Source organism: Centruroides sculpturatus, unplaced genomic scaffold, assembly GCF_000671375.1.
Source record: "Centruroides sculpturatus isolate CEXI.00-Female unplaced genomic scaffold, Cexi_2.0 scaffold296, whole genome shotgun sequence".
Taxonomy (NCBI): Eukaryota; Metazoa; Arthropoda; class Arachnida; order Scorpiones; family Buthidae; genus Centruroides; species Centruroides sculpturatus.
This window is the reverse complement of record NW_019384990.1, coordinates 211,834-238,179: the sequence shown is the minus strand read 5'-3', so window position 1 is coordinate 238,179 and position 26,346 is coordinate 211,834. Positions and strand designations below refer to the sequence as shown.

At 29.7% G+C, this 26,346-nt stretch overlaps 2 protein-coding genes and 1 non-coding gene across 7 annotated transcripts; 2 read left to right on the top strand and 1 right to left on the bottom strand.

Annotated features, from left to right (window-relative positions):
* The first annotated feature begins 1,459 nt into the window (after window positions 1-1,459).
* On the top strand, window positions 1,460-11,242 carry LOC111632996. The gene is made up of 4 exons (XM_023377520.1): window positions 1,460-1,494; window positions 6,302-6,361; window positions 6,441-7,289; window positions 10,863-11,242. The coding sequence occupies exons 2-4, from the start codon at window positions 6,313-6,315 to the stop codon at window positions 11,126-11,128; spliced, it is 1,164 nt and encodes a 387-aa protein (XP_023233288.1). The 5' UTR covers window positions 1,460-1,494; window positions 6,302-6,312; the 3' UTR covers window positions 11,129-11,242.
* Window positions 8,557-8,628, bottom strand: Trnaw-cca. The gene has a single exon. It is a non-coding gene; the product is annotated as a tRNA-Trp (tRNA).
* On the top strand, window positions 9,743-25,300 carry LOC111632998 (gastrula zinc finger protein XlCGF49.1-like). Of its 5 annotated transcripts, none has more exons than XM_023377522.1 (6): window positions 9,743-9,761; window positions 17,014-17,076; window positions 18,173-18,265; window positions 19,927-19,979; window positions 23,399-23,486; window positions 24,838-25,300. In XM_023377522.1, the coding sequence occupies exons 4-6, from the start codon at window positions 19,950-19,952 to the stop codon at window positions 25,221-25,223; spliced, it is 504 nt and encodes a 167-aa protein (XP_023233290.1). In that variant the 5' UTR covers window positions 9,743-9,761; window positions 17,014-17,076; window positions 18,173-18,265; window positions 19,927-19,949; the 3' UTR covers window positions 25,224-25,300. The 5 variants fall into 5 exon arrangements, with proteins under 5 accessions (XP_023233290.1, XP_023233291.1, XP_023233292.1 ...); XM_023377523.1 differs by lacking the exon at window positions 9,743-9,761 and adding an exon at window positions 11,657-11,673; XM_023377524.1 differs by lacking the exons at window positions 9,743-9,761; window positions 17,014-17,076 and adding an exon at window positions 17,643-18,038.
* The last annotated feature ends 1,046 nt before the right edge of the window (window positions 25,301-26,346 follow it).

Sequence of the window (26,346 nt, the reverse complement as noted above, 5' to 3'; positions counted from 1 at the left end):
TTAATTTATGTAAAGTATTAGGTTATAATCATGTAAATTATATACGAAAAATAAATGCCAAATTATTTTAGTGAATTTAAACACAATTGTTCGCTGGAAACTAATACATTTTGCTGTATGTGGACACTGTAAATCAATTTCCAAACCATAATAAGCATTTGCTTAATTTAATTATTAATTAATTAAATTAAAAATAATTATAATATTTAAATAAAAATCTTATTATTTCATAATGTCTAAATGCGTTTGGAATGTATTATTAAATAATTAAAAGATAAAATATTAGTCATTTCCGTTTCCGTTTTAAAAAAAGTAACCTGTCTCATAATGCAAACTTACTTAAGTTTACAATTTCAGAATTGGTTTCATTTCGTTAGTCATTTATTTTATTTTAATTGAAGTAAATATTCATGTAAAAAAAAAAATTAAATACAGTCGACCCCCTATAATACTGTTGATAATTCCGTTTTATATGAATTCCATGTTATACGAGTCACTTAGATTTTACAAATACGTGTGCTGGGCTGTGAACGACTCACGTATTTGTAAAATCTAAGTGACTCGTACAACATGAAATTCATATAAAACGGAATAATCAACAGTGTTATAGGAGGGGTCAACTGTATACAAACAGGACTTACCTTAAATATTATAAAAAGGGTAAGTCCTGTATGTCTATAGTTTAATACACGCCATTTTCCATTTTAAAATGAATCAACAGTATTTAAGTGTATAAATAGAGCCTCTAGATAAAAACGCTGTAAACTGATAGTTGGTCACGGGTTCGATCCTTACTAATGGGCTGTCCATTTGAAGTTTTTCGTGTTTTATTTATGCGTATAAGGGCCTGTTTCGTGTATAAAGTATTTCAAAAATGCATTCTATTCAATTTCTACATTTAAATAAGGGCCAGATACATATAGGAAGTCTTTTAAGGATCGCACCCCTTGCAGATCTTACAATTTCTTTAATCTTTCATAAATAGCAATAGTGAATAGGTGAAGCAAAATATAGATGTAATATAAAGATAGTTACACCAGCTCAACCTGCAGGAAAAAGGGTGTTTACCTTATTTTGCAATATAAAATACTCTTGTAAACTATATTTTTTTTAATATAAAAAGAAAATTTTTTTCATATCTCAATTAAAACAAGATAAAGGAATAATTCGGGCTAATCAATTATAGAAGAAACAATGATAATAAAGATAAAATTAAATAACTTACATTGAATTTAAACAATTAATATATAAAAATTTGTAGATATTTAACTGTTAAGGCATAATTCTTGTAATAAACATTCTTAATCAAGTATTAGTGAGAATTTTCTAAGGGAAAAATCAAACTAAAACTGTAACCGAAACCAAAATAAAGTTGATATTATCATAAAATCATATCAAAAAATGATTATTCAGTATCTGTATAAAAGGTATATATACGTGAAATTAATTTATACAAGGTGATTTCATGTCAAGTGGAAGGATCTGGAGAGAAAGGTATGTAAATAAGGTATAGTATTATTAAGACAATTCAAAAATGAAGTAGTAGTTTGATGTTAATTATCCTTTACTTGTAAAAAAATGGATGGTATATTTTATCCTCCAATTTCATGGCTCAGTTGCACGCCCCATGGGTTGTACACCAACATTATTGATTAGATTATTTATATAAGACAACTCGACACGTACAGAAGCGGGATGCCTCACAGGAGGATTTTCTAACCTTATTTAAATGTTACAAACGTGAAGATAATCCGGAAACTTCACGTAGCCAGCCCGTTGGCCAGGTGCGAACCCACGACCAGTGTTCGTTGGGTTTATTCACTCGGCCACTGGTGGGCCCTACATTATTAAAACGTTGCATATTAAAGAGCTGCTGAACTGAAACAGAAAACCTCTTTATTTCTCGAAAATTTCTTAAAATTTCTATGTACAGTACAGACTGTACAGTACATACATAGAAACACATGTAGCCTATATGTCAATATGTATTAATAGAATATAAGGGTCTATAGAGTAACCACAAGAGGTACAGTCACATCTCTACCCATAAGATGTAATGTACAGTACTTGTTATACAGTGAAACCTGTCTGAAACGGAACCTGTATAAAACGGAAACTTGCATAACCTGCCTAAACGGAAAGAAATATTCAATACCGTGCAAAATCCGGTTTACTATACTTAAATATATGTTAAGTGATAATTGTCAATTTACAATGCAAAACATAACAGAAACCATTACAAAAATTTTACCACGTGACCTAGCAATACAATAAAAACTGCGACTCATAACTACTTCAGTACTGACTGTACGTTGTTTTCATACAGAAACAATTTAATCCCGCTACATTAGTTAAATACATGTAAGAGTAGGTAAGTTTAAAACTATTATACCTTAATTATTCACGGATAAAAAATGCGTTTTTAAGCAATTCTTTACTGTATAATTCTTACTGTACTTCCCATTAGATGGATATTTTTATTGTTTTTAATTTGCCTTAGTCTGTTATTTACATAAATCTAATATTTTATAATATTTTAAATTAAATTTTTATAATTTTAACGTTAAAAATTACAGTAAATGGCTTAAATTACATATTTTGGGGTCGCTCATTAATTGCGTGTACAGTTTAAGTGTGTTCAAAAAGTACATAACAGGAAGGGTGGGCTGAAAACTATACAGTGTACACGTAATTAATAAAGCTTTTCTATCTTAATAAAACATTATTTATACTAAATTACTTTGCAAAATATTCAAGTTTAATACCCAAATCTTCCTGAAAGTGCCTACAAATTGCTGAATTTCTTGCAAACATAGCTGAACTTCTCGCAATAAAACATGGTTATCTGACTTTTAGGCCACCCTCTAGGTATTTATAAGTCTTTAAATGTGTTCATATATTTCTAGTAATTTGTGAATTTAATATATTTCATAGGTGACTTTAGGGATTTCTTAAGAAGAGTAAGTACTTTGTTTCGTTTCAATCTTCTATTCTACATTAAATATTGTTTCTTTCTTCTTGAATAAATTCTATAAAGTTTCTTTCAATTTCAGTTACTTGGTGAAGATCCATCACCCACTGAAACACACACTACGAATATTTTCTTTACCACATTTACAACTAGACCACAATCAGAAAGTGATACACCACCTTTCACGACAAGGGAAATTACTATATTTCCTTCAACTAACACGGAAAGAAGTGAAACAACAAATACAGAAAAAGAAACTACAACCAGTACTATAATTGCTAGTACAGAAACAAATACTGGGATCATTAGCACGGAAACGAATGAAGTATCATCGACAGCGAAAACAGAAAGTGAGCAGACAAGCGAAACACATTCAACTTCAGAGTCACTAACGGATACATCAGAATCAACATCGGAAACTAATACATTAAGCACAGAGACTGGAACAGAAGAATCGACATCACTTTCAAGTATTATTACATTCTATACAGAAACAACAGAATCACAAAGTTCTGTCTCTCCAACCAGAGAAACAGAGTCTAGCAATTCTGAGAATCCAACAGGTTCTACCGAACCAAACAATTCTGAAAACCCAACTAGTGAAACTGAACCGANAAAATCTTATTATTTCATAATGTCTAAATGCGTTTGGAATGTATTATTAAATAATTAAAAGATAAAATATTAGTCATTTCCGTTTCCGTTTTAAAAAAAGTAACCTGTCTCATAATGCAAACTTACTTAAGTTTACAATTTCAGAATTGGTTTCATTTCGTTAGTCATTTATTTTATTTTAATTGAAGTAAATATTCATGTAAAAAAAAAAATTAAATACAGTCGACCCCCTATAATACTGTTGATAATTCCGTTTTATATGAATTCCATGTTATACGAGTCACTTAGATTTTACAAATACGTGTGCTGGGCTGTGAACGACTCACGTATTTGTAAAATCTAAGTGACTCGTACAACATGAAATTCATATAAAACGGAATAATCAACAGTGTTATAGGAGGGGTCAACTGTATACAAACAGGACTTACTTTAAATATTATAAAAAGAATAAGTCCTGTATGTCTGTAGTTTAATACACGCCATTTTCCATTTTAAAATGAATCAACAGTATTTAAGTGTATAAATAGAGCCTCTAGATAAAAACGCTGTAAACTGATAGTTGGTCACGGGTTCGATCCTTACTAATGGGCTGTCCATTTGAAGTTTTTCGTGTTTTATTTATGCGTATAAGGGCCTGTTTCGTGTATAAAGTCTTTCAAAAATGCATTCTATTCAATTTCTACATTTAAATAAGGGCCAGATACATATAGGAAGTCTTTTAAGGATCGCACCCCTTGCAGATCTTACAATTTCTTTAATCTTTCATAAATAGCAATAGTGAATAGGTGAAGCAAAATATAGGTGTAATATAAAGATAGTTACACTAGCTCAACCTGCAGGAAAAAGGGTGTTTACCTTATTTTGCAATATAAAATACTCTTGTAAACTATATTTTTTTTAATATAAAAAGAAAATTTTTTTCATATCTCAATTAAAACAAGATAAAGGAATAATTCGGGCTAATCAATTATAGAAGAAACAATGATAATAAAGATAAAATTAAATAACTTACATTGAATTTAAACAATTAATATATAAAAATTTGTAGATATTTAACTGTTAAGGCATAATTCTTGTAATAAACATTCTTAATCAAGTATTAGTGAGAATTTTCTAAGGGAAAAATCAAACTAAAACTGTAACCGAAACCAAAATAAAGTTGATATTATCATAAAATCATATCAAAAAATGATTATTCAGTATCTGTATAAAAGGTATATATACGTGAAATTAATTTATACAAGGTGATTTCATGTCAAGTGGAAGGATCTGGAGAGAAAGGTATGTAAATAAGGTATAGTATTATTAAGACAATTCAAAAATGAAGTAGTAGTTTGATGTTAATTATCCTTTACTTGTAAAAAAATGGATGGTATATTTTATCCTCCAATTTCATGGCTCAGTTGCACGCCCCATGGGTTGTACACCAACATTATTGATTAGATTATTTATATAAGACAACTCGACACGTACAGAAGCGGGATGCCTCACAGGAGGATTTTCTAACCTTATTTAAATGTTACAAACGTGAAGATAATCCGGAAACTTCACGTAGCCAGCCCGTTGGCCAGGTGCGAACCCACGACCAGTGTTCGTTGGGTTTATTCACTCGGCCACTGGTGGGCCCTACATTATTAAAACGTTGCATATTAAAGAGCTGCTGAACTGAAACAGAAAACCTCTTTATTGCTCGAAAATTTCTTAAAATTTCTATGTACAGTACAGACTGTACAGTACATACATAGAAACACATGTAGCCTATATGTCAATATGTATTAATAGAATATAAGGGTCTATAGAGTAACCACAAGAGGTACAGTCACATCTCTACCCATAAGATGTAATGTACAGTACTTGTTATACAGTGAAACCTGTCTGAAACGGAACCTGTATAAAACGGAAACTTGCATAACCTGCCTAAACGGAAAGAAATATTCAATACCGTGCAAAATCCGGTTTACTATACTTAAATATATGTTAAGTGATAATTGTCAATTTACAATGCAAAACATAACAGAAACCATTACAAAAATTTTACCACGTGACCTAGCAATACAATAAAAACTGCGACTCATAACTACTTCAGTACTGACTGTACGTTGTTTTCATACAGAAACAATTTAATCCCGCTACATTAGTTAAATACATGTAAGAGTAGGTAAGTTTAAAACTATTATACCTTAATTATTCACGGATAAAAAATGCGTTTTTAAGCAATTCTTTACTGTATAATTCTTACTGTACTTCCCATTAGATGGATATTTTTATTGTTTTTAATTTGCCTTAGTCTGTTATTTACATAAATCTAATATTTTATAATATTTTAAATTAAATTTTTATAATTTTAACGTTAAAAATTACAGTAAATGGCTTAAATTACATATTTTGGGGTCGCTCATTAATTGCGTGTACAGTTTAAGTGTGTTCAAAAAGTACATAACAGGAAGGGTGGGCTGAAAACTATACAGTGTACACGTAATTAATAAAGCTTTTCTATCTTAATAAAACATTATTTATACTAAATTACTTTGCAAAATATTCAAGTTTAATACCCAAATCTTCCTGAAAGTGCCTACAAATTGCTGAATTTCTTGCAAACATAGCTGAACTTCTCGCAATAAAACATGGTTATCTGACTTTTAGGCCACCCTACATGTAAATTAATTAAGTTTAAAGTATAATTACTGATAAAATAATATTTTTATTTATTTATAGATTTCTTAATAATGGCTTCTTCTGGCACTTGGGTCAGGAGTTCGAACACAAAAAGTCAAGGTATATCTTCAGTGTTTAGTAATTATTTTTTAAAAGAAGTTATTAAATTTTTCATAAATTATATAATTTATGCTTCCAGATTGCAGAAATTCTCAAAACATGAATGAATTATTTGCATCAGTCCGAAGAATTGATGTACAGAAAACAAAATTTAAGAATTCTTATCGATTGTGGGATGTGAAATCTGGCAAAGCAGTCAAGAAATTAAAGGATATTGAGAAGAGTATAAACAACAATACCGATATTGCAAACTGTGTCAAAATCGGGGGAGATATTGGAAAAATTGTTGGGTCCATTGCTTTAATTACTAGTGCATTCATCGATGACAAGAAAGCATCTAAAGATTGGAAGAACGTGGGAACTGATCTGACAACATTTGGAATGGTTTTCTCTGAAGGTTCCACAGCTATGAATAGTTTCCTTACAGAAAACTTGTGTAAAGAAGCAAAAGAAACAATGGATGAGTTATTCAAATGCACAGAAGAATTGGAAAAGGAAAGCAAAGAATATTTTAGGCTGGTAAATATATGCAAAAACTTATTGAAGACAATAGACGAGGAGGAAATCCAGCTGATACGTGATTATCTCGATAAAGATAAATATTCGAGTTTCCGAAGTGATGATTTTTGGAATTCCCATCTTCCTCCAACTTTACCAAAAATGGAAAATTTGAGACTAAACGAAAATTCTTTAAACGATAAACATTCTAAACGTGATTTGATTTCTATAATTGCTCAGTACATTACAGAAAACCCTGTATTAAAAGAATTTTTTGATTGGAAATTAGAAGATTTGCCTTTTGTTAATGGAAGAAATATAATTGATGGCGTTCTCGGAACAGGTAATATAACCTTTAGCTCTTCGGCGTTTGAATTCATGAAACCGTTTTGCAGTGGAATGAGCAATCGCACTGCTTTAGGATTAAGTGGTGCTTTCTTTCTAGCTAATGAGATTTTAGGCATGGTAGATACTTGCTCTAAGTTTCAAAATGGAAGCGTTCAAAGCAGAGAAGTTAGAAGANTTCGGCGTTTGAATTCATGAAACCGTTTTGCAGTGGAATGAGCAATCGCACTGTTTTAGGATTAAGTGGTGCTTTCTTTCTAGCTAATGAGATTTTAGGCATGGTAGATACTTGCTCTAAGTTTCAAAATGGAAGCGTTCAAAGCAGAGAAGTTAGAAGAGTTATAGGAAAGTTGGAAAAATATAGAGATGAAGTGAGAAGTAATCTTAGTGCCACTCTCGGTTGGGATTCTTTCAAGAAAGATTGGTATTCTTGGGAGGAGAAGAATGCATTAATCTTCGAAAATCCTAAGAAAAATTCAAATTATAACCATTCAAGATATAAAACAAATTAAATTTTAATTCTTAAAATGTCTTGAATTTCTGACATTCATGAGAAATTTTAACCTTGCACTAACGCTTTATGTATTGATTATTTGTGAACCGCCAAGTGTAACCCATTAACTCTAATAAATAACTCTAATAAACTAACTCTAATTAACTCTAATAAATAACTTCTTATCAAAAAGATCATCTCCTTTAAATTTATTAGTTCTTAAAACTATAACAAAAATAATAAGTAAATATAGTCCAGATCGGTTAAAGAGTTTAGAAATGTATAGGAAATAGACAACAGACAAACAAGCAGACATTCTATTTTCTATTTATAGATTATCAGTATTGTTATGACGACAATGCATTCGTTATATCAACAAAATAACGAAAAGTAGGCCTATATCTGTATACTAATTTTGTTTCATTGGAAATATAATTATATACTGTACTATCATAAAATTGTTAGAAAATATTAATTCTATTATTAATAAAATAAAATATATTCAAAAAATTATAAAGCTGTGTAGGAGGTCGTAAGAATTTCGTTAATCCCTTCAAAAAGTAGCTAAGAAAGCAAGCCAATGATAAAGTTTGTTTCAATTCCGCCATGAGGCACCTAGGTCAGGTGGATTGGATACTACAGCATGTCTTTGGCTCGCTTATTAGCTGCTTGTCACTTAGACTCACCCCCTACTGGAGTCAATAGAAAGCTTTCTAGATACTTCATTGATCTAACTCTACCTTCTGGACATCTTTTATTTCATACACGTGACTCTGTTTTCATTGTCTTTAATTGATGTTAGAGCTCGCAACTTAACAATAATTTCAAGTAAGAGTGGGATAAAAAATAAAACTGAAAGTGAGCCGAACGTGATTCGAACACGCAACCTTCTGATCTGGAGTCAGACGCGCTACCATTGCGCCACCGGCCCCTCTGACTTCTTTAACCTTCGTTAAGTGACATAATATTACTTTTCCTATCTTAAGAGTTGTAAATTACACTTCCCTTTCTGTCATTACAATGTTCGTCAATAAATCTAGATACAGGCAATATGTACTATACAAGGCCACTTGGTTCGCATCCCTAAGCAGAAGAGGGCCCTAAATTTAGTTTATTATATGAAAAACGTGATATAAATTAATTATATGTTTTAATAAATGGATAAAATTCAGTTTTTATTTCTTTTGTTGATTTTTATTGATATATTTTTATGGCTTTCGGAGAGAGATGAGACCTGAAATTTATGGCTGCAGCGTGTCTTGTTCATCAATTTAAAGTAAATACTTTTTTTTTTACTTTTATTTGTTATTTATATTTGATATAATGACGTGTTTTTTATCACAAATTTAATTTATTACAAATTTCTATTCGGCTCTTATACTTCTATGAAACTAATCAATACAGTTACTTTCCCGGCTGTTAAATACAAAAGAGAAAAAAGTATGGCGATTGACCCCTCAAAATTTTTACATTTTTGGACTTTGGGAACCTTGAAACGTCGAGAAATGAAAAAAAAAATCGGTTTTGTTTTTCCTGTATGTATCGATTTTAATGTGTAGGGAGGCACGATTTTATTCACCCACTTTAAAGTTTAATAACTCCCGTGTCTTTAATACAAAATTTTTAAAATTTTGCAGGGTGATTTGTATATTAGGAGCATTAATGCTATTAAATTTTAGTGGTTTAAAGGTCGAGGGGTGAGGAGAGAGAGACAAGGTCACGTGTAAGATCCCGAGTAAGGTTGGACATAATGACTTTACTCATTGTTAACATTTGCATTATTTAAAAATCATTTCAATATTGCTGTTTATTTGGTAGTAATATCAGTCTATTCATATCCATAGGGAAGATCAAGTGATAGATTTACCACGATGCTACTTTATTTTGTAGCCTTTGTCTCCATAGTTATGGCAAACCATGGTAAGTTTTCATTTCTCTGTTATTGTTTATTATATTTAAACAGAATAATATACATATATTTAATAGTTTCAACCGATTATCGTGTAGAGACTGCCTACTCTTGATTTAATCGAAGAAGACATCGCAAGACTTAAAGATATTAATGTTAGTAGTTTATTAATTATGCAATTTCTATCAATAAATTAACGAAAACACTAATACAACCACCACCTTTAGACAAGAATTGCAATACCAAATCGTACTTACACCTGGCCAAACGGAAGAGTGCCTTATGTCATCGACAATTCTTTGAGTACGTTTCTTAACTTTTCTTTCTTATCCAAGAATATTTATATTTTAAATGGTATGAAATTTAAAATTTCATTCGAATTACAATTTTGTTTCTATAAACTTAGCTGTTATTCTTAAATTGGATGTATTGGAAAATCTCAGCCATTATCACTCGGAAGAGGTTGTCATTTCATATGGACAATCATACATGTAATTGTTCATACACTGGGATTCTATTACAAACACAATCGACCGGACAGAGATAATTATCTGACAATATATTGAGAGGATATTTATGCAGATATATTCTCGAGAATCGACTCGATGCCTGGACGATCAGGCGACTGCTTCAAGATGCAAAGTGGTGGGTGGCAAAATGAGAGGTCAAAAATGTTCAAATACAGTTAACGTACAGTACAGATGTGATTATAGTCTTTATGCGTGTGGGAATTGTACACACGTATAAAGACTATAATCACATCTACAGATGGAATATTAACAAATACCCGATCTTAATTGAGATCATTAACTCATGCTGCGAATTCTAGTCTTTCTGATTGCTACCGCTCTGGGGAACTAAAGAACCACTCTGCGGAATCGAATCAGGGCGAGGAAGGATTTTTCGGGGATCGTCTGGATCGAATATGTCGAGGTCCGTTCCTCACCACCCGGCCGCTCCATTGTAGATTTGAACAAAAAAACATATGAAAATAAAACACAGAGATTTTTCAATGAAAAAGTATATCCAATCTTAGAGCAGATTTTCCTTGTACAAAACTCCATAAATTTCGTGTTATGTTAGCAATTCTTTAACTTTATAAGAGCGAAACCGTGTTATACTGGACTTTCACTACGGCTTACTAACTAGACGCTCTTTTTAATCAATATATACGCGCGCTATAAATTTATACAAACATTAATATTAATAAATTTAAAAAAATTATTTAGAAATTTCATTATAATGTAGAATCGGTGGTGCTTTCTTTCTAGCTAATGAGATTTTAGGCATGGTAGATACTTGCTCTAAGTTTCAAAATGGAAGCGTTCAAAGCAGAGAAGTTAGAAGAGTTATAGGAAAGTTGGAAAAATATAGAGATGAAGTGAGAAGTAATCTTAGTGCCACTCTCGGTTGGGATTCTTTCAAGAAAGATTGGTATTCTTGGGAGGAGAAGAATGCATTAATCTTCGAAAATCCTAAGAAAAATTCAAATTATAACCATTCAAGATATAAAACAAATTAAATTTTAATTCTTAAAATGTCTTGAATTTCTGACATTCATGAGAAATTTTAACCTTGCACTAACGCTTTATGTATTGATTATTTGTGAACCGCCAAGTGTAACCCATTAACTCTAATAAATNGTAAACTGTGTGTAAAAAAAAATTGCATTATCGTCGTAATATGCCGAGACCAAGCTTATTTTAACGTTTGTTTGAGTATCTGGTGCAAGAATACTCCAATTTTAAGTAATTAAGTTATAATTTAAGCTTAAAATTTATATAATTTCACAGACGTTTACTAAATATTGATTTTTCTGTGTAAAAAAAAACATGTTAAAAAATTAGTCAATTTCCTTCCACTGTTAATAAAAAAATTAATCAGTTTCCTTCCACTGTTAAAGAAATTAGTCAATTTCAACACGTGTAATTTGTTTACTTCTACTTTATGGTTTTTTTTTTATTTAAATAAGATAAGCTTAATTTGATTTTAGCAAATATTTTAAATATTTCGAAGATATTTTAGCTTAAAATTGTGTGGCTGTATTTTTTATTCCCCTCGGCATAGGTAAGAAAAAATCAGTATTGTGATTGATATTATTAAAATTATCAGAAAAAATCGTTATAAAGCATGATTTAATGTTATATGTATGAAGTATTGATGCTGTTCTTTGCACATGGATCTTTAAAATAACATCGGACTAATTAGCTTTACGACCGAATTATAACTCTAGTCCCACCAGTGACAATTGGATAAGACCACTGATAATTGGTCGTGAGTTTGTGCCTTGCCGGTGGAATTTTCTAGATTTTCGTCACATTTGTAACACTTAAATAGGGACCAGTTTCCCATAAAAGATCTCCCGGGCGTGTGTTGCGTTGCCAGATACCAGTAGAACTGACTGAATTACAATTCTCGGGTTGTATTTATTTCTTGATTATTCTCTGCACGTCCTTTGAGCTATTTGGTGGAGTATCCGGGATTTTGAGAGTACGAGTGATGTTTGATGTGGATTTGGATGGACTTCGGGTGCTCTCTGCCTCAAAGCATGTTACTTGAATATTTTAAAATTACTTCAGTTACCCAGTCTTGTCTAACTGAATTTGTGCAATATGTGTTGTATTTATTTTTATTATAAAGTAACAAAACTGATTGGTTTGGTATAGGGGTAGTGCTTCACCTTAATGCCCCTGGATATACCCCGAAAGCTATTCGTGCTAATTAAATTAATATTTGTTATTACATTGTAGACGCGCATTCGAATGAACGTTTTCAAACCATGTTACAACTATGTCAAATGATATGAAATTTAAAACAATTGCATTCATCTTGTTACTATAAGATATAATCAAACTACATATGGTATATTCTTTTAAATGCTTTGATCTTTTTAATTTCTTAATATATATATTGAATAAAATTTTTTTCTGTCTATGTAATAACTATATTATGTAATTTGTTTGGATATGGCAATGTGACTTGGGTGATCTGCTGAATGGAAATGTCACCCAGAAGATTGCACTTTCTTTGGAAAACTTGCCCCCTATTTAGGTGTTAATAGCAGCATGCATATTGGATGTTCCCAATTCTTCCTTAGTTATTGTAAAAAACAGGTGTTATTTAATTTATAATTATTACAGTATTTTTGTAAGAAACAATAAGATGAAGTTAATAAAATATTTCAAGCTTGAGTTATCTGATTAGTTTATAGTTTAATGAACTAAAGAGAAAAAACTAATTTGTTTCTACTACCTTTTATCATTTGATTCCAAGTTGTGTAGAAAATGATGTAAAAAATATTCTTATACTGTATATGATTAAAATCACTAAAGAATAAAGAGGTTTAAAAAATGCATCTGTTTCATTTCAGTTTTCATTTATCAAAGTTAGCATCGGTTCACATTACCTCAGCTAATCAGAGTTTTATGGTATATCTTTACCTCAAACAGTTTTGATTTCTGTACATTTTTATTGTAGATAATATTTCAAAATGTGTGAACATTTTCAGGCAGTTTATACAGTGCACATTTTTTTGTTAATATTTTTAATCAGCCAGTCAGTAAACAAATGACAAAATTATATCTTTTGGCTATGATTTAAAACACATAAGTCACATTCAGATTGGAACACTGGTGTGTCCTATAGTGCTCTAATCATCCTAAACTACACTGAATTAAAACCTAGTGCTTATCAGGGTAAACTTGTCTCCCTCAAGATGCCAAAAACTTGAATGCCTACCAATTATTTAGCTATTGCTCTTATAAAGCTCTATTTTGCTATTTCTAAGAACTTTATGAGCATAGTGAATTCTATGTTATCTTGTGGTTTGAACAATCTTTTGGACAATTGCCATTGCTTGAATTTAAATATTGAATTACATGAAGAAAATGTATAATAATTTAATTTCTTATTTTTGATTAAAGGTTTTTTCAGCTTAAATAAGAAAATAAACTATTCTTACACACCAGAGGAAAATATACTTTCACACAAAAACCTTCGTAACTCCAGTGATACTTGCTTCATACATCAGCGAACGTTTTCGACCCCATCCGGGTCTTCATCAGGCTATGTTTATAGCCTGATGAAGACCCTGATACTTGCTTCATACATCAGCGAACGTTTTCGACCCCATCCGGGTCTTCATCAGGCTATGTTTATGAGGAATTCGAATGTGTATGGAACAGAACAGCTTAAACATCAAATTAAATTTTAATGAACATTTCAAACATCTGAATATTAGAATTATTTGTATATAATGTGAAACTAATGCAATTGTTTAAATTAAAATTTAAAAAATTTTTCCTTTATGCATCCAATTGCAGATCATGAAAGACAATTTTAGTTATTAATAGATTATGACATGATCAGTGATAAAACTTGAAATGCATTTTGCTGTTAAAGGTAGAATAAAATTTACAAGTGTATTTCTCTCAGGTACGAGGCTTTTCCAACTTGTGTTCAAATTGTGCTACCAAACACTGAAAGAAAACTACTAACAAGCTTAAGAACAGACGGAAAAGCTTTGCCGAAATGGAACAAAGGCTCTAAGTTACTTATTTACTGTTCACAAAAATATGTGAATCTGCAATTCTCCATGAGCAATTCAACAAAATATAGTTAAAATAAATTCCTGTATTTGTCGTACACTTTTATAGTGTAATTCTTTATTGAAGAAGTTACATTCACTCTAAGTATACACTTAATTTATATTAAAAAGGGAGTCTATTATTAAAGGCCAAAATTTCACTAACATTTATACGAGGGCTATTTTTTAAATGAGGTCCGTTTGTGAATGAGAGTGAGAATGACACATGGTTGCAGCAGTCTGCATGAGCATCTGCTTTCAGCATGCTTTGCATGTGTTTAGATGCCATTTGCAGCCNATCTTCTATATTTACTGCTTGATATTCTATATATATATCTTGATATGACTAAATCAGTTCAAATAAATAAATATTGAAATGATCAGATTATATGTATTTTTGATTTGATTAATAAGTTTATTAATAATAATTGAATTTGATGGTAAAGATAAGCATGTTAACATGGTTGCAGCAGTCTGCATGAGCATCTGCTTTCAGCATGCTTTGCATGTGTTTAGATGCCATTTGCAGCCATATTGTTTGTCTGTGTGCTGAACTGTAGAAGTTTATAATGTTTAAGAAAATTGAGTTGCCTGCCAACTGTAAGATACGATCTGTTATTCGATTTCAGCACGAAAGATCATGGTACAGGAACAAGGAAGGGACTTTGTTAGTGGATTTTATGCCAAGAGGTACAACAATCAATTCTGATGCTTATTGTGACCTTCAGAAGACTCTGCCGTGCCATACAAGACAAGCGGCACAGCCTAATGTCTTCCGGCGGCAAGCGGCAGATTTCTTTGAAGTTGGAATTTAAAAAATTTTTGAGTGGTATGACAAATGCTTGAACAAAAATGGAAATTATGTAGAAAAGTAGATAAAAGTATCTAGAATATGGGAAAAAATATATTTTAATGATATTTACAGTATTTTTCTTCGTATTAAAAAACGGACCTTATTTAAAAAATAGCCCTCATAATTAAAGAAAATATTTAATAGACGCGCATTCGAATGAACGTTTTCAAACCATGTTACAACTATGTCAAATGATATGAAATTTAAAACAATTGCATTCATCTTGTTACTATAAGANTATGTAGAAAAGTAGATAAAAGTATCTAGAATATGGGAAAAAATATATTTTAATGATATTTACAGTATTTTTCTTCGTATTAAAAAACGGACCTTATTTAAAAAATAGCCCTCATAATTAAAGAAAATATTTAATACATTTCACAAAAACTGCATATTTTTGTTTATTTCTCAACATAATTACCATAAACGTTGAGACATTTATCCAAGCGTGACACTAGTTTGAACATCCCTTCACGTTGCTTGTCAAATTATTTGAAGTAGTCCAGACAGTGTCTTCCAATTTCTCCTGATCCACAAAGCGTTTCTCTGCCAAAAATTTCTTTAAAGGTCTGAAGAAATGAAAATCTGATGGGGCTAAATTTGGATTATACAGAGGATGTTTGCAGGACCTCCCATTTCCACTGTGCCAACTACAGTTTGATTTGATTTGACATGTGGTGTATAGTCCAGATTTAGTCCCCTCGGATTTTCATTTATTCAGACCTTTAAAAAAATTTTTGGCAGGGACCTTTTGCTTTGTGGATCAGGACATCATTCTGGACTACTTCAAGCAACTTGACAAGAATCAGTACCGTGAAGGAATGTTCAAACTACGGTTATGCTGGGATAAATGTCTCAACGTTTACGGCAATTATGTCGAGAAATAAACAAAAGTATGCAGTTTTTGTGTAGTTTTTGTGAAATGTATTAAATATTTTCTTTAATTATAAATGTTAGTGTAATTTTGGCCTGTACCTTTAATATTAGACTCACCTATTACTTTATCAAAATTTAAATTTCATTATAATTTTAGCCATATGTATTAACTCGTTGAACATGAGAGTGACCAAAATTGCCTTAATTTGTTTGATTGATTTTGCTATAAAATTTTTTCTTGTAGCCTGAGGGGTAAAAACAATTTTGTGNAGACTCACCTATTACTTTATCAAAATTTAAATTTCATTATAATTTTAGCTATATGTATTAACTCGTTGAACATGAGAGTGACCAAAATTGCCTTAATTTGTTTGATTGATTTTGCTATAAAATTTTTTCTTGTAGCCTGAGGGGTAAAAACAATTTTGTGTCCAGATACATAGAAGAAATTTTTAGAGCTTACAGTTAAAATGTTCATACATTATACATACATTACAAATAAACATATTAAAATATTAACCATACGTAAGTAGAAAATAAACTTATGTTTAGTTTATTTGATATTTTAAATAAAGATTTTCCTTCCATAAAACTCACTTATCTCTTCAGAAGAAATTTTTGGTTTCTATTTGCTTATATATATATTTCTTCATTGAACTAATATTAATTGTACATTTTCTTAATACATAAATCATAAAGTATGTTTAATGATTATCAAATTTTAAATCAATATTTAACTAAATATAGAGCTTTTTTCTTTTAATTTTAAAGCCTTGTCATAACTTCTCTTTGGCAAAAAAAGCTTAGTTGTACAGTACAGCTTTTCATCTATGTAATTTTCATCAGTTTAGTATGTTTCTCTTGGTTTAATAGCTTATATCTTCTATATTTACTGCTTGATATTCTATATATATATCTTGATATGACTAAATCAGTTCAAATAAATAAATATTGAAATGATCAGATTATATGTATTTTTGATTTGATTAATAAGTTTATTAATAATAATTGAATTTGATGGTAAAGATAAGCATGTTATCATCTCTCTTTTAATGATTAAAATAATAATTATTCATTAATTTGATTAATTTAGAAACAAGTGGAGGAGAACAGTTTGAAGACAGATTGAAAATCTATAATGTCAGCAAACTAGAAGGTATGTTACTAAGTAATGCTTTTGAAGCCATTCTGCATTAGAACTTTTTTAAATTGTATGAATTTTGATATAATTTTACACATTTTCTTCTATTCCAAGTATAAAGATGCTTAGTCTGCAGATTTGCAATTGTAATCTGCTTGTGGTATGGTGGAATCCTGTTTTAATGTTTAACAAGATTATACATTCATTTTTAATTATTTTGATCTCCATTGCTGTATTAAAACAATAAAATTCAGACTTATTTTAAGGAAATATTCTTTTTAATTGCACACCCAAATGCAATTTGATATAACGTTCACTGGATAAAAAGATATTGGATGATTTTCGTCTTCCAATTTTTTGTTTTCTGCGCTGTCTCTAAGCAAAAACAAGACTGGATTAAAAACTAATTTGCATTCCAAAATACTCATACAATGAATATAATAATTGATATTAATATGTATACATTTAATCAAAATAAAATGAACTTGTGTTTTGTTTGTAAGTAACATTATCATCATCATTCTATTCATTTTCATCGACTAGTATAATGTAAATTTAAAGATGTTACCATTATATTTTAATATTAGAGAAGCAATTGAAAAGATTTTTATGCATAAATGTTAAATTTCATCTATTGCAATTGACTTTCATTTAATTTTACTTATTGTCATCCATTGATTGGTGGATAAGATCTGAATGATGTACAGAAGAAGAGCATGATTTTTGAACAATCCGATTCAAATATTTGGGCGCAACACATTTTCTCAACGTACAAAAACAACTTCCAATTTATGCTGCATTTATCATAAATTCTTTACATGATTATTTATTATTCTCTCCTTTTACTTTCCTGATGTTTATTGATTCACTTCCTCTTATTTAATAAGGAAATTTATGTAAAATGAATTTCATTTTACTAAATTTACACATATTTTTAAATTGCATCCTGCTTGCTTATTGATAATGAAAGTTTCTAAGTATATACATTATTTTTAATACAAATTTGAATATGACAATATGAAAGATAGTTTTTTTTTTTCTTCTTAAAAATCTTCATTTATTAATGGAATTATTATACAATTATTATTACAGTATTATTACTCTTTTCTAGAAATGACGGTGTTGTTGTCTAGAATTCTGTTTAGCAATAATTATTGCTAAATATCGGAAACGCAAGCAATTGAAAGTCTTCCTGTTTTAATGTGTAAGTACGAAATTATATATTTAAGATTTGGTAAATAAAAATGTAATGGTGTTTGTGAAATTTCTTAAATTTTCCACTATTGTATATGAAAATTGAATTATCTATGTTTGGCTCTATGAACATGGTATTATCATTTGATTAATTTAATAATTTAGGACTTAGTTTAATAAATCTAGGACTTAAGTTTACTGTAACATTAAAATCTAATATCTAATACTGGAAAATATCAAGTGTTATAATGTAACTTTAAACTCTTTAGAGTTGTAAAATTGTAAAATTTCATAATCATAGAAAAAGAGTAAATTACTCGTAATCTTTTCCTGTAATTATGAAGTTTCATAATTTTATGTTATTGCATTTTATATAAAAAGAAACAAATTAATACAAAAATATTAGTTTTTCAAAATCGCAATGCAGCGTAATAATCAACATTTGGCCAAGTGTTGATTATTACGCTGCATTGCGGTTTTGAAAAACTAATATAAAGTTACAACACGGTTTCGAAATATGAATGACAAAAATATTAAAGAAATTAAAAAGTATACATGAGAATATTTTATTTTAATAGTGTATTAAGTCATTAAAGCCAAACAATTGCCAGATTAAATTAGTTTAATGCTGAAATCATTTGGATTTAATATAACTAACAGGCTTTGAGATATTTATATTTTTATTAAGTAATTTAATACGAATTGTTGGATTTATTGGAGAGGAATGAAAATTGTTTTTTTAAATTCAAACAAGTAATTGTCGAAATAGGCAATACTTTTGTGTGTGCGCGCGCATAATGAGAGCTTTTCTAAGACTAGATCTATTACACTGGTTTAGAAATATAGACAAACTGTGAATTTAGTACATCACTTTTTCTGACAAATAACAACAAAGAGAACCTAAATTTTGTTCACAGTTTTTACAGGAAATTTATTTTTGTGTTGCATCTATATGCTGAAGCAAAGTACACTCAAAATTCTAGAATAAAGATTTAAATATAAGCAATTTTTAGCAAAGATTTGACACAAAAGTGCAAATGTCTGATAAAGAAAGGATAAAATAGTTTGATTGTTTTAGAGAAATGGTTCTCAACACACGTTCCACAAGAAAAAATTTTTTTTTTAAGTTTTTATTACAAATTAATTTCAATATACTACAACATATTACTTTAGTTGTAGACAATTTCACATTTGTTATATTTATTCAATACACTAAAGTTTATTAGTTTACCTCTTTATTTTGTCATGAGGATAGTAAACATGGAATTGCCTATTGATTTTTGAATGTATCAAGGCTAATGCTTTATATAATAAGTATATGAATGGTGGCCCCCGACTTCAGTAAAGTTGAGAACCACTGTATTAATGTATTATAATATATATACTCTTTGGAATTCAAATAATTCAGACTTAATGGCCTTTTGAAACAAATTAAATTTGAAGTACAAGTCACCCCTGTATTTTGAAATTACATGTCAAAGTTATGATACAAAAGTTACGATTAATTTAATTGTATTTAATGTAGTTTTGCATGTATTAAATATTCAACTTCCAGACAGTAAATTGTCTTAAAAATTATAATATATTCTGTCTGCAAAACAATGGATGACGTATAAAATAAATATCTAGTTTGTGCATTATATTCAGTAATATAATATATTTTTATTGTAGTGTGATCTGGACCTGCAGTAAAGATGTTATTAAATAGTGAGATGGTCAGACTTGTGAGTAATATGTATTTTATTTATATTATAGTTTCTGAAAATAATAATACTAAGCATGTTACAAATTAAACTAATGAAGTAAATTATCTTCAGACATTATGTATTAGAATAAAACAGAAATCTGAATTCAACTAAATAATTCTATTAAATTTTATTATTTGACATCTCATGGGTATTCTAAAATTTATTTTCTTACATTTTTACAGTTAGATATACAGATAATTCAGAAAGTGCATCATTTTTTTGTATTTTAATTTAGAGGTAATTGGAATTTGTCTATTCTGTTTTTGTGCCTACCAGGGATGGTATGAGTGGATGAACCACTGAACTTGGTACAGTGGAACCTCGGTATACGTCTGCTTTAGAATACGTCTAATTCGGAATACGTCCTGTTTGGACGAAACAAATTTTGCTCGGTATACGACTTAATTCAATTATACGCGCCATCTGTGAACAAGTAGCACTATCGGTGTACTACACCAGACTAGACGTTCACGGTGCTACGGTTTATAACTTTGTTAAATTTCTTCTGATTTTAATTTGTAAGTAACATTTTATTATTTTTATTAATCATGAATTGCAAAAGGGCAAATGAAAAAAAAAGTGACTAGAATCACAACAGAACTGAAAAAAGAGATTGTTGAGAAATATGAAGGTGGCATACGTGTTCGAGATTTAACTGTTGCATTCCGTATTCCGAGAATGATATTGACAATCGTGAAAAATAAAGACATTATTAAATTTGCTAACGTTGCGAAAGGGGTTAAATCAATTTCTAAACAGAGATTGAAGACATTAGATCATGTCGAGAAATTGCTTTTGCTTTGGATAACTGAAAAACAGTGTGCTGGCAACAGTGTATCGGAAGAAATTATTTGCGAGAAAGTTAAAAGGATACATACTGATCCCATGAAAAATCAAGCAGAAATTAGCGAGGAAAGCGAGATGTTTAAAGCCAGCCATTTTTTTTTACATGAGAACGGATTAATCATTTTTACATTACTTCTTATGCAAAAGGTTGGTTTGGTATATGTCCTATTCGGTATAAGTCCAAACACCGGGAACGGATTAAGGTCGTATACCGAGGTTCCACTGTATTTGGTTATGGATTTGTGCCTGATCAATGGGCTGGCCACACTACATAGTTTTCTGTTTTATTTGTGTTTGTAACACCTAAATAGGAGCTCATTTCTAACCATACAGTTAATTTTTCTAATCACATATATAACATATTGACGTCTTCTTAAAAGAATGTTAACTCTCATTTGTCCTAGAATGCTAAAGTTACTTTATAATACTTTACTTTGTTTTAATAAAGTGCTAAATAAGTTTAAATTTTATGTTTAACATGTTTGCTGCACCCATACAGAGCAACGTGCTGAAAAATTTTATGTTTTGTTTACTTATTATATGTTCAGACTGTCAAAGAAATTATATAAAATGTAATATATACAGAAAAGTGTGCAATAAACAATAAAAGTAACTTTTTTCTTAAAAACAAATACTAAAACTTTTTCAGTGAGAAACAACAAACTTTTACAATGCTTGTAAGAGGGGTCTGCATGTGTAGTGTTGCTGCATAAACAGCTTTAAGGCAATGAATGTGTTCAATTTTATAATACAATAAATGTGATAAGATTTTCTTCTTTTTATTCATCTAAATATATAAAATTGCTTGTTCTGACTGACTGAATGACTCACTGATTCATCATCGCACAGAGCTTAACCTTAAGAGGTGAAATTTGGTAGACAGTTAGGGTACGTCATGGAAACGCACACTAAGAAGGGATTTTTTGAAATTCTCCCGTGGGGGAGAGGTAGAGCATTAAGGCTTAACCGGAAAAACGGCTTCTACTGTACTATTTTAGATGTGATTTTTTGTTTTTATCTGCGTTTTAGTAGGGTATGCCATGGCCATGCACACTAAGAAGGGATTTTTCGAAATTCCCCTGCGGGCGGGAGAGGGAGAGGATTAAGTGTTCATCGAGTACTTAGGTGTATTAAATTAATAACATTTCAGACATTGTTATAAATATTTTTATATATTTCGATTTTTCATCCAAATGTTTGAACCATTTTAAATTTGAATTTGTTATTGCATATTGGTTCGATTATAGAACGATTGTAAACGTTCCAGAAAATTGATCAAATCTAAAATAGTTCGTTTGATTCCCGGCAATTCTCATCATTTTCAGCGGTAGGTGTTATATAACAATTACTATTCAATGAAAATCAATAAGAATCAACCCGACAAAACTCAAATCAATCTATTTTCTAACTTAATTCTATTCCCCTTTGGAATTCGACAAAATTTCAAAGACTTAATTTATATACAATAATTCTTATGAATTAAAGATCCTAATCGTCACCCCAATATACTAGGAACCTTTTTCCTCAACTCTCAAGACTTTCTCTAATCTTTGATCCACAAATCGAATAACTTTAAAATTGCCTTGGAACTATTTTATCCTATTGGACACCTCTCTCTCGTTTGTTGCTACTAAGCTCACCACGCTCGTTGCTAACAGAAGCTTACCTCGTCCATCTTCACTTGACGTTCGGACTTTATACTGTGAGGTGACGTCACAATTCTGAATGTGATCACTCCTCTCATTTACATACTTACTTGCTAACAATAAACTTTTTCTATTTGTCTGGCAGCCTATTTTCCGACAATACTCGCTAACCTTTTACATTATTCTTTTTGACAATTTTCAGGCTGTTTTTATTCTTTAAGGTTTAGCGAGTCCCTAAGTTGTGCTTGTGGGGTCTCCCCCCCTTTTCTCGGTGCGGACTTACTTTTTTCCACTCGGGAGCATAAGTGTGCGCGAGGTTTTTCTATGGCACTTTTCTCTCGTTGGTGAGTTGGTTTCTCTTCTATTTTTAAGTTTCTAAGGTGAATGGTGAGGAAACCTTCATCCTAACAAAACATAAGCCCCAAACAAAAATATAATAAAAAGCAAAAATAAAAGTAAATAAAAATAATGCTCAGACTTGGTTCCTTACATACTTATCAATTAGTGGAAACACAGGTTTCTTTTTCAGGAATTCAGTGATAAAATTCAGGAATTCAGTGATAAAATTTGTGTTAAACAGCCATCAGTCTGAAACTTTGCATGGCAAAGGATATGCTTAGTGCATTACTCTGTGGTCAGTACCATTTTCAGTTTGACATGTGATGAAACTACCCAACAAAACCCACTCCTTACCTCTTCATTATAACAGAATTTGAACTTTCTATAACTGATGTGTTTATTTTGACACAGCTTTCAAATTATCCCTGTCCAAATGATTCCCCTGTACATTTTTTTATTAATTAAGCTAAATGATATTGTTATTATTTATATTAACAAAGAATATTTTTAATCCAGAAATTAATTTTGAAGATTTGTTAATTCATGTTCTACTTATTCATTTAGTGCTATCAAATATCAAGTCAGAAGATCCCAAGAAAGAAGAAGTTAGGAATTAACATACTTGAAATGTCGACAAGCTATAAAAACATAAGTAAGATTACAATACAGGTAACCTGAACTACGTTAAGATTTGCCTTAGTATTTTTTTTATCTCTGGAAGCTGTTTCATGAAATAAATACTTTTGAAATCTAACTTATTACTTATAGAATCCAGATATAAGTTTCATGTAATAAAGTTGTATTAATTTTATAAAATGTAATTTACTTTCATGATATAAAGATGATTTCTTATAATTCATTTTTCTCTGTGTTTCATTGTCAACTCTTCCAATTCAAATTTTAGTTTGATTATCAATCTTTAAATTTCATACAAATATAAATTTTTATCATGTGGTGGTCTTATTTTTGATAATTATTGTATAAAAAAATATTTCTTAACTTCAGAAATGAATATATTCAACAAATTTTTTTCTGCTTTTGCGCACAAATTCTACTGAATATAAAAACAAATATTAACAATATATAATTTTCTCGCCTATCCTTTCTGCAGTCAATGTCACATCAACCTCTTCTCGAATCATTGATGCGGCGTCGGAAGATATTTTAATTAGTCGTCCGTTTGTGTATATAAACACACGATCAGATAATACTAACTTTAAAAAATAAATCAGGTATGGAATCATCAACTATTGATTCCCTTTAAATTAATTACTAATAAAGTAGCGATAGAAAACTTAGATTGTCTCTGCATTTCTTTCTATTATTATTTATAAGTTTAGATACACCTTTAATATGAATTTGTTAGTTTAAGAGATTTATTGATGCAGCAGTTGATGTGTTCATTCACGTTTCTTCAAATATTTTGCTTTTACTTGAATTGTTTATCTCTCTATGATGTTTGCATGTTTGCGCCATTTAAATTTAATTAAGATGCTTAAAGTTATATTTTGGTGTACGTTCGGATTGAATTTATTTCATTATCCGAAGCTTTTATATTATAAATTAATTATAACTTTATGCCAGTATTTAGATATTTAAGTAAGGAATCCATTTAGCAAATACATATAAAATAGATCTGTTTCTCATATTTATGTATTTTTTACAGATCTCCAGAAGAAGATGGATATTTTGCTATGTAAACACATTGTAAGAATAAAAAAAAACTAGCAAAAATTTCCATCATTTCAGGAATTTCCTGGATTAAGAATATCTGTTTGGATATGGAAGACAGAAAATATATAATTTTTAACTAGGAGGAATTAAGAAAATATGTAGTCTTGCAAACATAACAAATATATATATATATAATTGATTTATTGCATTACAAAAAAAATATTCTGTAAAATATTATTAAATAGTATTCAAATTAAAATAGATTATTTATAATAGATTAGAAATTATACACAAAGTCCAAACAGTAATCCAAAAATATTACATTTTAGGTGGTGTCAAATTTAAAAGGAAGAAAGGAATTTATCATTGTAGAAGTTGCAGCAAAGAATTTACTGCTAAAAGAAATTTGATAATTCATCGGAGGATACACACGGGAGAAAAGCCTTTCGTTTGCCATATTTGCGATAGGAGGTTTAATCAAATGGGCAATTTGCAGACTCATATTAGGGTTCACTCGGGAGAGAAGCCATTCTCCTGTGATCAGTGCCAACGCAGCTTCACGCAGAAAGGAAATCTGATCACTCATCTCCGAATTCATACCGGTGAAAAGCCATTTAATTGCGAACTTTGTTTTCGAAGGTTTTCCGACAAGTCTGCATTGCGAAGTCATGTAAAGATTCACACCAAAGAAAGAGAAAATTTGATATTTCTATGAAGATTTTATGCAAAATTTGTAAAGTATTGTTTCTTTTGAAAAATGATCTACTTCGTGATTTTTTTACAGCGTAAGAAAAGCTATTGATTTTTAAAAATTAGATTATAAATTAAAATCTGTTATTTAAATTATCAGTATTTATTTAAGTTTAAACTGGAATTTAAATGGTTTTTTTGTGAGATAATTCTCCAGATTTTTCTTATAATTTAAAACATTTTAGTAATAAGATTTAATAAAAAAAATTTTTCCAGTTTATATACTAGAATAAGTGTGATATATTTCAGTTTATTAACCATTAAAAAGATACACAAGATATACATTGCAATTACAGTTACAAGTATTTTTCAATATATATATATATATATATTTAATACACTTTTACTTTTTGATTACTGTTACATGTAACTAAACAAAAATTTAGAATATATATGAATATTTCTAAAGTATATAACAAAAATATATGCTTATATATAACATATAATAATAATCTTTATAGCCTAATTATAGATATATCTGCACGTCGCTATAAATTTCTATCAGATGCTCTGTATCTATAGAACATGTTGAAAAGTTTGAAATTTAAACTGTTTTCTATTGAAGCACATTTTTCATGTTCCGAAGTGTTAACTGAAGAAGCTTAGTTTGTATTAAAATGATAACATTGGCTTTCAGATAGGCAGATGATGCTGAAAATAAAGGTGTTGACGTGCTGTTTTCAAGGGAAAACAGGTTCAGATTTGGGTCGTTAACCTAAATTTCTCAAGGTTGTCAATTCTGAATCTATGCAAGTATGTGATTCATTAAATTTTGGATGTTTAATATTAAAGTTAACAATAAACACTGTAAAAACTGTGCACTAAAGTATAATTAACTTGATATTTTATACTTTTAAACATCTAAATCTAGTAAACTTAATACAATTATTTATTACGGTAATGAAAAAATTGGTAGTTGTAGTAAAATTTGAATTTATAGTTTGTTTTGTGACACAAATCGTTAATTAATTAATTACAGTAAAAATGATTATGGTAATTAATTTTGAGATACAGGAAAGTAATTAGAACATTTTCTGTTATAATATCTCAATTGTAAGCAAAATTATATGCAGAGAAGAATCAATCAT

Excerpts from the sequence above, each read along its gene's own strand:
- LOC111632996 (XM_023377520.1), top strand. The coding sequence starts at position 6,313 with ATGGCTTCTTCTGGCACTTGGGTCAGGAGTTCGAACACAAAAAGTCAA. Across the intron at positions 6,362-6,440 it reads TTCGAACACAAAAAGTCAAG|ATTGCAGAAATTCTCAAAAC; the intron begins GTATATCTTCAG and ends TTATGCTTCCAG. Across the intron at positions 7,290-10,862 it reads CACTGCTTTAGGATTAAGTG|GTGCTTTCTTTCTAGCTAAT; the intron begins GTGCTTTCTTTC and ends GTAGAATCGGTG.
- LOC111632998 (XM_023377522.1), top strand. The coding sequence starts at position 19,950 with ATGTTATTAAATAGTGAGATGGTCAGACTT. Across the intron at positions 19,980-23,398 it reads ATAGTGAGATGGTCAGACTT|TGCTATCAAATATCAAGTCA; the intron begins GTGAGTAATATG and ends TTATTCATTTAG. Across the intron at positions 23,487-24,837 it reads GACAAGCTATAAAAACATAA|GTGGTGTCAAATTTAAAAGG; the intron begins GTAAGATTACAA and ends ATTACATTTTAG.